Below are 13,915 nucleotides of genomic sequence, written 5' to 3'. Positions count from 1 at the left end.
ATTTTGGGCGCCGCCCCGTGGCCGGGTGCCAATTTGCAGGCCTCCTATTGCTGCGACAATCTGCTGGCCCTAGCCTTAGGCTCCCAGGCCTAGTAGGGCTGATCTATCTTCCTCTCCCCTCAAAAGGGGAAAAACTGTACTTTATTTTATTACTTGTTGGTGTAAGTGTTGGCTCCCGCAGCAGATCTCAGGGCGGGGAAGTAGAAAAGCAGCCACTCCCTCCCTGAGGGGGGGCAAGCTGCCTGAGGCCTTGTATTGCTGGCGTTGATTTGACTAATTGGCTTCTTCTTCTTCCTTTTACCAACTGCCAGGTTGTTATTCAGTCCCCCTAATACAGAATATCTTCATATTTCTTTACATTGGTGATCCAATCTCATCCAATTGGCATTTATTCTCTCTCAGATTTGCTTAGAGAGACTTAGCCTCCCATCACTGCCCCTGCAGTGTGTTTTTCCTGGATCCTTATCCCGGTGGGATATATTTGTACATTAAAAGTCTGTTTCTGTGGCAGTTTAATTTTTTTTTCCTTTTTTGGTCATATTTTTCAGATTATTCATTGCAAATTCCAAAAGGGGGCGCGGGCCAGTTTCTGGATACCCGGCCTTACCAGGTCGTATCCTAGGCGTGCCAACCGCCTGTATACATACTCATATTCATTATATTATATTATATTATATTATATTCATATTGATACTTCTGTTGTTTCACCATGGCAGATGATAATCGTAACTCCCGCCATTCTTTGAAGGCAAAATCTAAGTCTCATCATGTGCGCAGACAGGCTAAGGAAACCTCCCAGGAGTCTTCTAAGGCCTCTCAAAGGGACGCCTTAAGGCGTCATAAGGCACTAGAGAGGGAGTTCGATAGGCGCTCTAGGGTGACTCAACCAACACCCCCAGCCGCCCCTTCTACTTCCAGGCACCCCCCCCTCCAATTTGTTCCCCGCTATCCAGGCACAGCTCATCCCAGGAGTCTCACGCCCCTGGACCAGCTACCAGCCGGATGCCTGAAGCAACCTTCACTCCCACGGCCGCTGGCCTAAGACAGGAGGACCCGCCCACGATCGAGATGCCTGAGTACATGAGAATTTGGATGGAGCAGGCTATTTGACAGGGGATAGCTCAAGGCATGCAGCAGATGGCCGGACCAAGCCTTCCTCAGACGGCTCCCGCACAAGAGCCGGTGCCAACTAGGTCCATGCTCACCCCGGACCCCACTCCTGGTCAGGTACCCTCCCGGGGGGCCAGCCCTCTTCCAGAAAGGGAACCGGAGGAGGGAATGGAAATTTTAGACCAATACAGGGAGGAGGAGGAGGACCTTGAATGGATATCCACCTTCCATGGGGAACCCTTTTCGGATTTAGACCCGATGGAAGCAGAGTTGTCGGAGGACGAGGGCCTTACCCCCGATCAGCCTTCCTTTGTGGGGTTATTCAAGCCCCACATGTTCAAGTCCATCTTGTTCAAGGCCAAGAAAACCTCGGGCCTGGCCACTCAACTCCCCCCGGCCCCCCTCTCCTCTGGGGAGAAACCAGAGGACGCAATGTTCAAGCAGCCCGTGGTGGCCGAGGATGTGATTCCCGCCCCTCCCATTTTCCACGATCTGGTTTCTAACCAACTGGGCTTTACGGGAGCTCCTCCGCCCCCATCCACACAGGATAAGAGGTTGTTTAACCTCGAACCAAGTTTCTGCTCCCTCCTCAATACCCCGGAGGTGGACGAGCCCATTATTGGTCTCGCCTCTTCCTCCTCCCCGAGTGACCCCCTGGAGGCCCTCAAACCCGAGGATAGGAGGTCTGAATTGGCCTTGCGTCGGGCTCATCTAGCCGACGCCTGGGCAATTAGATCGGCCACTGCAGCCTCCTTCTTTACCAGATCCTCTATCCGGTGGCTCCGTCAACTGAAGTCACACATCCCTCCATCCAATATACATGCGCTTCAGGACATAGCCAAAATCACAGCGGCGGCAGAGTTCTCAGCTGATGCCACATACCATTCGGTTAAATTCTCCTCCCGGGCGTTAGCGTCTCAGGTCACTGCCCGCTGCCTGCTCTGGCTCAAACCATGGCAGGCGGACATGAAGAACAAGGTCAAGCTGGCCTCCGCCCCCATTAAGGGGGAGAAGCTTTTTGGGCCGGCCCTGGACCCCCTCTTGGCCGAGACTAGGGGAAAGAAGAAATTCCTCCCTCCTCTTTTTCGGAGGCCTGACTCCTGAACCCCTCAGCGCTTTCGAAGAGGGTCCTCCTGGTCCTTCTACCAGTCCTCTTCCCCCCCCCAGGTACCCGAGACCTCCCTCGTATAGAGCATCATATCCCCAGGATCGTTCCGACTCGAGCGATCGAAATAGGAGGGGCGGAGGATTTAAGCGTCCCTTCAGAGGTTCCGGGGGGAGACCCTTCCGGCGCTCCAAATAGATCCTGTCTCTTTCCCCCCATTGGTGGTCGGCTGAGACATTTCGCCGACCTGTGGGATTCTACTACTTCCGACAAATGGGTCAGGGACTCCATTAGGTTTGGACTTGCTCTGGAGTTCAACTCTCAACCTCCCGAGTTTTTCATGTCATCTCCTCCCTCTAGGGACCCCTCCAAACACAAATTAATGGATTCTGCCATCCACCACTTACTCTCAATCCAGGCCATCCAGCCAGTTCCTCCCTCTCAGCGAGGCCAGGGTTTCTATTCCCACCTCTTCGTGGTTCCCAAGTCCTCGGGGGGATGGAGGGCTATCCTGGACCTCAAACGACTCAACCGCTTCCTATACCTCCGCAAATTCAAAATGCACACCCTTCAATCCATTTTGCAGGGCACCAGGCAAGGAGATTGGCTATCTTCTATAGACCTCTCTGAGGCATACCTCCACATCCCAATTCGGCCTTCCCACTCCAAATTCCTTAGATTCTGTTACAATCACCATCATTTCCAGTATGTGGCCCTTCCCTTTGGGCTAGCTTCCGCTCCCAGAGTTTTCACCAAGATCCTCGCGGCCCTGGCAGCTCGCTTAAGGGACTACCCGGTCCGGCTCCACTGCTATCTGGATGATATCCTCATCCTGTCCCATTCCCAATTTCAAGCAGAACTGGACACCAAGACTACCCTCTTTGCTCTCCAGGCCCATGGTTTCCTGGTCAACCAAAAAAAGAGCCAACTGGTCCCTTCTACCCGAATTGCCCACTTGGGGGCCATCATTGACACGGTGCAGGAAAAAGTGTTCCTTTCCCCGGAAAGGCTCCAGAGTATTCGAAATTCAATTCAGGTTATTCGACGATCAAAGAGGGCTTCTCTATTAGAATTGTCTAAATTACTGGGAAAAATGGTTTCATGCATTTCTATTATTCCTTGGGCCCATCTTCATACTAGGTCCGGCAGAAGCAACTCAAAATCCTCCATCAAGGTACCTCCAAAGGTCCTCTCGTCTCTCCTCTGGTGGACCAACCCTGCCATCAACAGGGGTCATCTCTTCAAAGATCCCCAGCGTCTCATCATCACCACAGACACCAGCCTGAGCGGCTGGGGCGCTCACATCCAGTCCCTTACAACGCAGGGCAAATGGTCCCAAGCAGAGCGGGCCTGCAGCATAAACTGGCTGGAGCTCCACGCCATCCACCTGGCCCTGCGCCATTTCCTGCCTCAGGTATACGGGCGGCACGTCCTTATTCTCACGGACAACGTTACCGCCAAGGCCCATGTCAACAGGCAAGGCGGGACCCAGTCTATCCGGTTGATGAGAGAGGCCGAAAGACTCTGCCGTTGGGCAGAGCGTCACCTCCTCTCAATCAAAGCAGAACACATTTTGGGGGCCTCAAACACCCGAGCGGACTGGTTAAGCAGGGCCACCATGGACCAGTCCGAGTGGTGCATTCACCCATCCCTTTTCAGGGAGGCGACCATGATCTTCGGTCTCCCGTCAGTGGATCTCTTTGCATCCCCCCGCAACACCCAGCTCCCTTGGTTCTTCTCCAGATTCCCTTCCCCCGGGGCCGAGAATCACGATGCACTTCGCTGTCCATGGCCCCTGGGACTCCTGTATGCCTTCCCCCCGTTAGCTTTACTTCCCAGAGTCATTCAGAAACTGATCCAGGAGAAGGCAGATCTGATTTTAGTGGCCCCCTATTGGCCCAGGCGGCCGTGGTTTGCGGACCTCCGCAACCTTTCGGTGTCTCCCCCGTGGAGAATCCCTCTGGACAGGATCTCCCTGTCTCAGGGGCCCATTCAACATCCGGAGCCCCAATGGTTCCAACTAACCGTGTGGAGGTTGAGCGGGAAAAGTTGAGGAAGGAGAATTTATCTGACCAGGTCATTAACACGATCCTGGCCGCCAGACGGCCTTCAACCAATCGGATATACGATGCTACCTGGGTCAGCTTTTGCAGGTGGTGCCATGCCTCCATGGTCAACCCGCTCTTGCCTTCGGTGGCCCAGATTTTGAATTTTCTCCAGGATGGGCTCAAAAAAGGTCTCTCACCTAATACCCTGAGATGCCAGGTAGCTGCCCTCTCGACCGTCGTCTCTGGCGACAATCTGGGTCCCCTCTCTCACCATCCCCGTATCAGGGCCTTCCTAAGGGGGGCTACTAACCTCCGTCCCCCTGTCGTGCACCGGTACCCCACTTGGGACCTTAACAAGGTCCTGGTGGCCCTAACCAAACCTTCTTTCGAGCCTATTAGAGAATCCTCTCTCCAAACTTTGACCTTTAAGGTAGTATTCCTGGTGGCAATTACCTTGGCTCGCCGAATTTCGGAGATTGCTGCCCTTTCGGTGAGAAAGGACCTTTGTATCTTCCATTCCGATCGGGTGGTCCTACGCCCCGACCCGATCTTCTTGCCCAAGGTCAATTCAGCCTTCCACAGGGCTCAGGAGCTTACACTCCCAAACTTTTGCCCCAATCCTTCGTGGGAAAAGGAGATGGCACACCCTAGATGTGAGGCGGGCCCTCTGCATATACATTAACCGCACGCAACCCTTTAGAAGGTCCGAGTCCTTATTTCTCTCCTTCCAGCCCAAGTCCTTAGGCCACAAGGTGTCCCCTTCCACCATCGGGCAATGGATCAGAGCCACCATCGCCAAGGCTTATTCGTCTCAGGCCTTGCCAGTTCCCAGCGGGGTTACGGCGCATTCCACCAGAAGTGCGGCCACCTCTGCGGCCTGGGCTACCCAGGCTCCAATCTCAGACATTTGTCGGGCCGCCACCTGGGCTTCCCCCTCCCCTTTCATTAGGCACTATAAGATTGACATCTTTGCGTCGGCGGAGGCCTCGTTTGGTAGACGAGTCCTCCAGCGGGTCATCGGGGACCCAGGGGAGCTTCCACCCCAGACGGATTCCCTCCCGTAGGACAGCCAAGCTTTGGTATGTCCCACTCTCTGGATGATCCGAGCAGCTCGAGGGAGAATGGGCGTTGGTCTTACCTGACATGCCATTTCTAGTCGAACTGCGAGGATCATCCAGCCCCACCCTTTTTTATTTTTTTCCGTCTGGGGGAACCTTGTTTCAGCCAATGATACCTTAAGTCTAGTTAGATGAGAGTTAGTCGACTTTCCTCCTCTCTCAACTTCGCATAAACTGGGGAACGCTACAAGGGACCACGTGACAGAGGGCGGAGCGTTCCTCAGTAATTAAGCTCAGCCTACACAGACGCAGTCTGGAGCACCTCCCACTCTCTGGATGATCCTCGCAGCTCGACTAGAAATGGCGTGTCAGGTAAGACCAACGCCCATTCTCTTTGTAAGTGTTTTTTTAAAAAAACTTGAGGGTAGCTACTTGGAGATTTTTGGTTAATAGTAAAATACAGGACTGCCCTCAAATCTTAAAACAAGGAAAGATTCATATTTTATTACAATTTGAACTCAAAAAGAATTTATAGTCACATATATTTTAATTAGGTATAGCAACAATATTTTTGATCTGCTAAAGTTTCAAAATATTTTTAAAAGGTAGTCTCAGATCCAGTGCATTACATTGATGTCTCATTTATGTACACAAGGTTTGTGTCAACCTGATCTGGTCTGATCCATGGATATACTGTAGGATTCACCTCTGAGTCTGGAAATGAGAATAATCCTAATTGTAATCTTTAAGACAAATATCCTAAATGGTTGTTCAATAGACAGGATCATCTTTTTGTTTTTTTCTATGCATTAAGTTTGGCATCCACCTAGTCATGTGATCACATTTTGCACTCCTGGCAACTTGTTTGTATTTATGACCAGTTGCCAAGTGCCCTGCAAATCATAAGACTGCCATTTGCAATCTTCTCTGCTAGCTTCCCCCCAAAGTTAGTGGGGAAGCTAGTAGGGAAGGTTGCAAGTAGAGGGGATGTTAGATTTGAGATCCATTTCCCCAATATGACATTTGCCCTCCCCTCTGGGTAGGGAGGAAAAGTACTCCTGCACACTAGAGGAATGGACCTCAAATTTAGTAAACACAGTCTTTCTCATGATTCTTCTCCCCAGTAGGGTGAGGAGAGGGGCTAGGCCCTGTCCCTGCCCCACAATGCATGGACCTTCTCCCAGTGCTCGGTTTAATGACCCACAAAGTTGCCTAACAACTGAAACTGGGAGAGCTAGAATTGTGGTTCCTGATGAAGTGGCCACATAGTGTCTTGCTTAAAGTTTGCTTCATTCAGTATCTAAAATTTTGGGCCCAACTGTGGTCATTAGTGGAAGACTACTTGTATAGCTCAGTGATAGAATATCTGCATTTCTTGAAGATTGTTCCATTTCTTTGTATCTTTAGTTAGGAGGGGAAATATTCAATTTTAAGCTAAGGAACATTATTACTAATAAGCATGCATAGTATTAAACTAAATAAGCCAATGATGTAAGCATAGGGCAGTTTCCCTGGTTTCCACCATGAATACTCTAATTTTCTTTTAAAACCATATAAGCATATAGGTTATCTGACATTATTATACATATCCTAAAATTATCTATTATGTAAAGTCATTTCTAATTAGTAAATTCCCCTGTCTCATTTAACATTCTAAAGATATTAACAATTTGTTTACAAAGAAAACATACAAGCCCTGGTGGCGCAGTGGTTAGAGTGCAGTACTGCAGGCTACTTCTGCTGACTGACTGCAGTTCGGCAGTTCAAATCTCAGCAGGCTCAAGGTTGACTCAGCCTTCCATCCTCTGAGATGGGTAAAATGAGGACCGAAATTGTTGGGGTCAATATGCTGACCGTGTAAACTGCTTAGAGATAGCTATAAAGCACTGTGAAGCAGTATATAAGTGCTATTTGAAATTTGTCCCAATTCTGTTCCCAAAAATTTTACTAGCAAATTTAATGTGGATGAAATAGAAACAATTATTATCTTTTTGTGCCTTTTCTTCCCTGGATGCTGTATTTTAAATAGTTAACACTGGGTGTAGGTTGGAAACTTTTCTTTGTGCATCTATGATTAACACGGCAACTGGTTGTAGTGCAATGCTCAACTTTTTCTTGATGACAAGAAAAAAATGTCAGGATGATTGCCTCTTTCTTAGAATGCCCTGCCTTTCTCTAAGTGGCCTATGCCCCTCCTGAGGAACCACATTTTGAAAACCACTGATTTAATTAGCTTAGCTACAGATTTCATTTTTCATGAAAATTGCTGTGTATAGTGGTATAAACATTTAATTTTGTTTTGAAACATAGGAGCTTTTAATCATAATCCACAAGTTAATTATAATTCTAAAGGAACTTCTGATGATACACGCCAAAAGTGTACAAGCAGAAGTTTATTTTCTCTGAAGCAGAAGAAAAGTGGCTATGGAGAAATACAAATTCATAATATTGGTGTATTGGAAGATGCCTGAGCTGGAACCAATCTTCTGGCAGCATCCTAAGCAATACAAAACTGTTTAAAAGAGAAAATGATTAAAATATAAAATACTTGCAAAATAGAAAAGATGTATAACATACAAAAAATGCAAAGAGAGAAGAGAACAATGGATCAGTTGATTTCATTTATATCTTGAATTTAAGGTCAGTTCATGCCTAATATTAAATCATAATGCAGTTTGTTTAATTTTAAATTAATACTAAGACATGCATTAGGTCTTAGACTTCATGAAAACCAGTCTTCTGTGGCTTGTTTAGAAATTATTATTTAAAAACAATCATTGGCAACCTCAGTTAACTTTGTCTTATGCTATTTGGATTCTAGGAGGTTCCAGACCAGATTTTGAAAAGCAAATGAAATATAGAACAAACCTTTGAAGTAGTGCACAAATGTTCATAAATCAGACTTTTGCCATTGTTCCCAAACTTTTCAGTTCATGTTGTCCTTAATGTGACAAAGATATGACATCACTAATGTTCATTGCAAAACACAGCTTTCCAAATGAACATCACAAAAATGTAAAATATCCTGTGGTGGTCTTGTGAGATTGCTGCAGTACTCCAAGGTATTGTGATACAGAATTTGGATAATGTGGTATTCCATGTATGGTATCACAGACATTATCTGGATTTTTTTTAAAGTTTGCTATCATTAATATTGCTACATCTCTCTATTTAAGTTTTGCAACACTAGTGAATGCAGCTTTCAGAGGACTTATATTAAAAAAACCCATAGCCATTAGTCATTTTGGTAGATAAGATTTAAATGACTGCTGGCATAATAAAAAGGGAAATACCTAACATTATTATACAAGCCTGAAATACAAAACGAGTAGTCATAGCTGTGGATCAGGAGGTGGAGGGTGGAATCCAAATACATAATGGTATATGTTATGTAACAGGAGGCTAACAATTGTGTTTTTGGGGTTGAAACTTTTTACTTAATGTGGTGCATATGATACTACAGTACTACAGATTATGAGTTATCTACAGGTTCATCTTTGGACTGACTTTGAAATTCACAGCTGAAATATCTGGAGTAATTTTGAATTCCTTTTCCCTTATTCCATTTTTTCTGGTAATTTTTTGTCTGATGAAATAAGTAAATATCAACCTTACTTTGGTTAAGATAACCTTTATTGCCATTTTTTTTAAAGCTGTGAGCACATTGGCTCACATTAAAAATGAAATTTTATTGCCTGCTCTCAAAAGAAAATATGTATGTACTCATACACATACATGGTACACATGCTACACACACACACACACACACACGTGTGTGTGTGTGTGTATAAATATTCATCACTGTCCATTTTGAATACATGGCAGAAAGAGGAAACTTGAGAGTTCACAAGGTTGATGCTGTGTGGAACAAAACTGAATGGGTTTTGTTTGAAGAAGTTGAAACTTTGATACTTATGTATAATATTGGGATTGGTCCTAATAATAAACCAAATTATGGATTTTGAAAATACTCAAGTGTGTGTGTGTGTGTGTGTGTGTGTGTGTGTGTGTGTTTGTAAATAAGCAAAAATCAATGCTTTTTTCCCATTCATCTATTTAAATGAAAGAAAAAATATATGGTGGCTGACTGACTGATTATATGTCATCAAGTCAATGCTAACTCTTACTAGCACCTAGATAGATTTTCTCCATGACAATCATTTCCTAACTTATCTTTCAGGTTATTATTTAATCTATCAAACAATTATTAAATTATACTAATAAACCATACCATATAATATAACACAATAACCCGTATAATATTATATAGTATAGTATAGTAGTATAATATAATAATATTTATTTATTGTGTGTTATCAAAATAGTGTTGATTCTTAGCAACCACATAGATTTTCTCCATGACAATCTGCTGGTCCTTCAGATCTTTCAGTAGCACACCCACTGCTGCAATAACTCAGTCCCTCTACTTTGCTGCCTAGTTGTCTTCTTGTTCTCTTTCCTTCTACCTTTCCCAGTACAGTACTGTATTAGAACCTCCTCCATAGAGCTAGCTCTCTACATAACATGTCTCAGCTGGGGCAATTTGAGCTTGGTTATTTGTATCTCAAGTGAGAACTCTGGCTTGATTTGTTTGATGATCCATTCCTTTGTTTTCTTGCTATCCATGGTATGCTCTGGATTCCTTTCCAACACCACAATTCACAAGCATCAATATCAGTACCGGTATTATCCTGCTTTTTCAAAGTCCAGATTCTACTTCCATAGAGTATCACTGGGAATACCATTGCTTGCATTGTTCTGATCTTTATAGGTATATCACAGAATCTGAATATACTTTCTAAGATTGTCATGGCTAATCTGTCAATGTAGTTTAGCAATATAATAATATAATATGCCTTAATCTATTTTATAATTCTTATCATGTAATATTTTGTTCTTAAATTAAAGGAATGGATCAGAGGGATTACATTTAAGCATGGGAAACTGTGTAATCCAAATCCAAATCAAATAATTGATTCATCAAAGCAACAACTAAAATCTTAGAAAACTTTCCCACTCCTCCTTGCTAGAAATAGCAGAGAATGGAGCCAAGTTAGTATGGCAACTTACTTTGCAAGGTTTAATACTTGGATTATGATTAGCAAAATGCACTGCAAATCAATCTTCAGCCACAGAAACTTATTGGGTATATTGGAATACTCACTCTTAGATCAGTCTACCTCATAAGAATATTGGTGTATGGAAACATTTGAGAAGGAAATGTTATTTACTCAGCCATGAAATACAGGAAGAAATATAGAATATAAAACCATATAAATAGGAAGAAAAAAGTACTGCAGGATACGTTCAGTGCCTGGAATTAAAATAATAAAAGCAGAAAACGAACAAACAAATCTAAGCTATATGATTTTTCCAAAAGAATATTTTCTAGGATGCTAATTACATTGGAAAGACATGTGATTCTATAATTGAACATAACTCTGTTTTAGTCTTTCATTTTTACTGTACATAATGGTGCTCAAAACTGAAAAACTGCCAGATTTTCAGTGGTCACTTAGACTAGTATTGGGCAACAATTACTTCCTCCATCATATTGTCACAAACTGGTAAAATGATATAGAAATTCAGTTCATGCAGCACTGTAAAATCATTTCTTATTGTCCAGTTAAGCTAAGTGTTTTTTTAACAGCTGATTTGACTTTGGAAAACAGTATTTTCTACAAAAGAATATCATGACATGCCTGCTAGCAGTAATTTGACATCTGCCAAATTCATGGCAATGACATTTAATTTGTGTCTACTGTATGCACCTAAAATATATGGTATATTATACTAGCAGTATATTTCTATTAACATTCCTGGTGTCAAGCATTATTTCTAGCCAGTTTTAAAATGACCAAAGTAGCAGATTGTCAACCTTTTCAGCTAGGCCTTATAATCTTTGACATGGTCAATCTTATGATTGCTATTACAATTATTTTATTTTTTTCTTTCTGTGTATGTTTTTAGGATGCAAATGAAGACCCTGGAGAAGATGTTGCTCTTCTTTCCGTCAGTTTTGAAGATACAGAAGCTACTCAGGTTTTTCCCAAATTGTACCTCTCTCCTCGAATTGAACAGTGAGTGCTGTATCTCATATATAGTAATCTTAGTTTCATAATATTTTATTATATTTCTCATTGTTTATATAAAACGTTTGGATAGTATAAAGCCCCTCTGACTTTTAATGGAAAAAGTCAATATGATGATTTTTATAAGTGACAGTCCTAGTCAAGCCATGCAGTTTCCTTTGCCAATTCCATTTTAAAGTCTTTTAAAACTGAACCCACAGCTGTAATCAGCCTGTATTTTCCTTAAATGGTATTCATTGAATGTTCCTTTTTGTCTCATTGACTCAAAGAGATTGAGCTCCATGTTGGTTTTCAAGTGTTCATAGATTAATCCGGTTCCTTCCTAATGGAAAAATACATGGGATACTGACCTGTTCTTTTTGTCGGGATGGTCATTGGTCATAATCTAAACAGCCATCCTAATAACTAAATAATAGGTAAATGAAATAACAGTGAGCTACTACTGATACATTGTAAGTAGGCCACTCCTCAATATCTATGAATTACAGAGGCGACATACATGGTACATCTTATTCCCCCATCCAAACAGTGTCTGCATTAGATTTTGGAATTGCTTTCTATATGCAGTAGAAATATGTGTTCTGTTGTTGAAACAAGACTTTCCCTTATAGCTAGTAAGGTATTTTGCTTGGAAATGAAAGAAAATTTGTGCAAGTCTTTGGTTATTGACTAATATTTTATGAACGCAACCACTTTTTCTTATTGATACCTTCATTAATTTCCCAGTAAAACGATATGCTATGTGATTTATATTTCTTGGCTGGAGCCCAGTATGAGGATTGGAATTTGTCTCCGTTCATGCAGAGTGGTAATAGTAAGCACAATAAACATACTTTATATCAAGGTGAGATAGGCAGCAAATAAATAAATTAAATAAATAAATTAGTCCTGATAAAAAATATGCCAAATACTTGGTTATTTCCTCATTTTTTTGTTTTCTGTATTTTTGCCATTACATCAAGTATTTGCATGGCCAGGTGACAATATCTGCATGTAATGAATGTGCTGGGGTGGAATAGCTTCAGATATGCTTCAATGAGTGCAGTGCTGCAAGGATGTTATATCCTTTTTACTGGCAGGGTTGTTTGGTGCCCTGTGAGGAAGAATGGTTAACTAAGATATAGGTTAGGCCAGAGGAGTCAAATTCTATTTCATTGAGGGCCGCATCAGGGTTGTGTTTGATCTCAGGGTGCCAGGTGTCATGGCCGGGACAGGGTAGGCATGGCCCCATTTTTGGCCAGGATGGCTTCCTGCAACCCTCTGCTACTTTTATCGAGTGATGTATACTGTGTTGACCAGAATTCCCAATATTCATTCTGAATTTAAAGTTACACTATGAATTTTAAGTCTGCTAAAACAATACAACACATTTAGTTATTTATAAGTAGCAAATGTTTTGTTGGAAAATTATGTCCTCCCTGACATCTCTAAATCCCTAATTTATCATCTGTGTTTTTTTTCTTCCTTTTTAATTTTCTTTTTAAGTTGCTTACTATATCTTCCTGAATGTTTAATGGAAATAAATAATAACTTGCTAATTTAAATGTTCAATAGCATTCTCTTTTAAATTGTTTTATTGGAATAAATGTATGCTTTTTCAGATTTTGTAGTATGAGAACATTTGCTGAATTGAACAAGTCAAGAAACTGCAATTTAGCACATCTATTAATCTTTGTTATAAGACTCCAAGAGTTCTTATTTTGTGCTAATAGGACGTTTGTCCAAGTGTGTCACAGCATTTATTTTAGTTATGGTACAATTAAAATACAGTTAATAAATTTTGTCTGCTCTTAAAATGGTAGTGCTAGGAGGAAAAATAGTTTGACTCCTTTTTTCCATTTTTGGAACTAATCTTTGTTCGCTTTCCAATCTCCCCTTTTCTGCCTCATTCTTGAACTCTCTGCTTTAGAATTCTAGGCTTACATGTACTTTATCTTAGAGATAAACATTAATGGAAAGACATCCCCAAAAAGAGTTACAAGTTGTGAACCTGAAAGAAACACTTGCAGGTCTCTGAACTTTCTTATACTGTATCCTTAAATGGGTAAGATATTAAAGTGGGGATTTGCTTGCTCAATTATCTCGTCCAAAAATGCAAAATAATGGAAAATGATAGAACTTGCCTCGGGAATTTGATGATAAACAAATCTAAGTAACTTTCTTTAAATTAAATATTTAATGTGTACATAATAGGCTTCACCCTCTCCTCACCCATAAGAAATTACACTAGGTGATTTGGGCTTAAATCCATCCTTAGCCATGGAAGCTCATTGGTGGCTTCAAATTCTCTCGATTCAGCCCATCTCACAGGGCAATTATGGGGATAAAAGGAGGGAAGATATCTGTTAATTCTACCCTGAGCTTCTAGAAAAAAAGACAGAATGTAAATCTAATGCACAAGAATTAACAAGATTTAAACTCAGAGGACAGTACTTATTGTGTCCCTCACTTTTTGGACAAATCTTTTCTTGTTTTTCAGAACATAGCATGCAGAATATAAGA

The 13,915-nt window shown here is 42.4% G+C and overlaps 1 protein-coding gene across 5 annotated transcripts in view; it reads left to right on the top strand.

The window, feature by feature from the left end:
• Positions 1-13,915, top strand: part of BABAM2 (BRISC and BRCA1 A complex member 2) — a 147,177-nt gene that overhangs the window by 43,253 nt on the left and 90,009 nt on the right. For all 5 annotated transcript variants that reach the window (XM_026695616.2, XM_087934895.1, XM_026695617.2 and 2 more), the window contains one exon: positions 11,292-11,401. In XM_026695616.2, coding sequence (XP_026551401.1) covers positions 11,292-11,401 — 110 coding nt within the window. The remainder of the gene's footprint in view (positions 1-11,291; positions 11,402-13,915) is intronic.

The sequence above is a fragment of the Pseudonaja textilis genome, chromosome 1, assembly GCF_049901715.1.
Source record: "Pseudonaja textilis isolate UNSWEBS1 chromosome 1, rPseTex1.2, whole genome shotgun sequence".
In the NCBI taxonomy this organism is placed as follows: Eukaryota; Metazoa; Chordata; class Lepidosauria; order Squamata; family Elapidae; genus Pseudonaja; species Pseudonaja textilis.
This window is presented reverse-complemented; position numbering and strand designations above follow the sequence as displayed.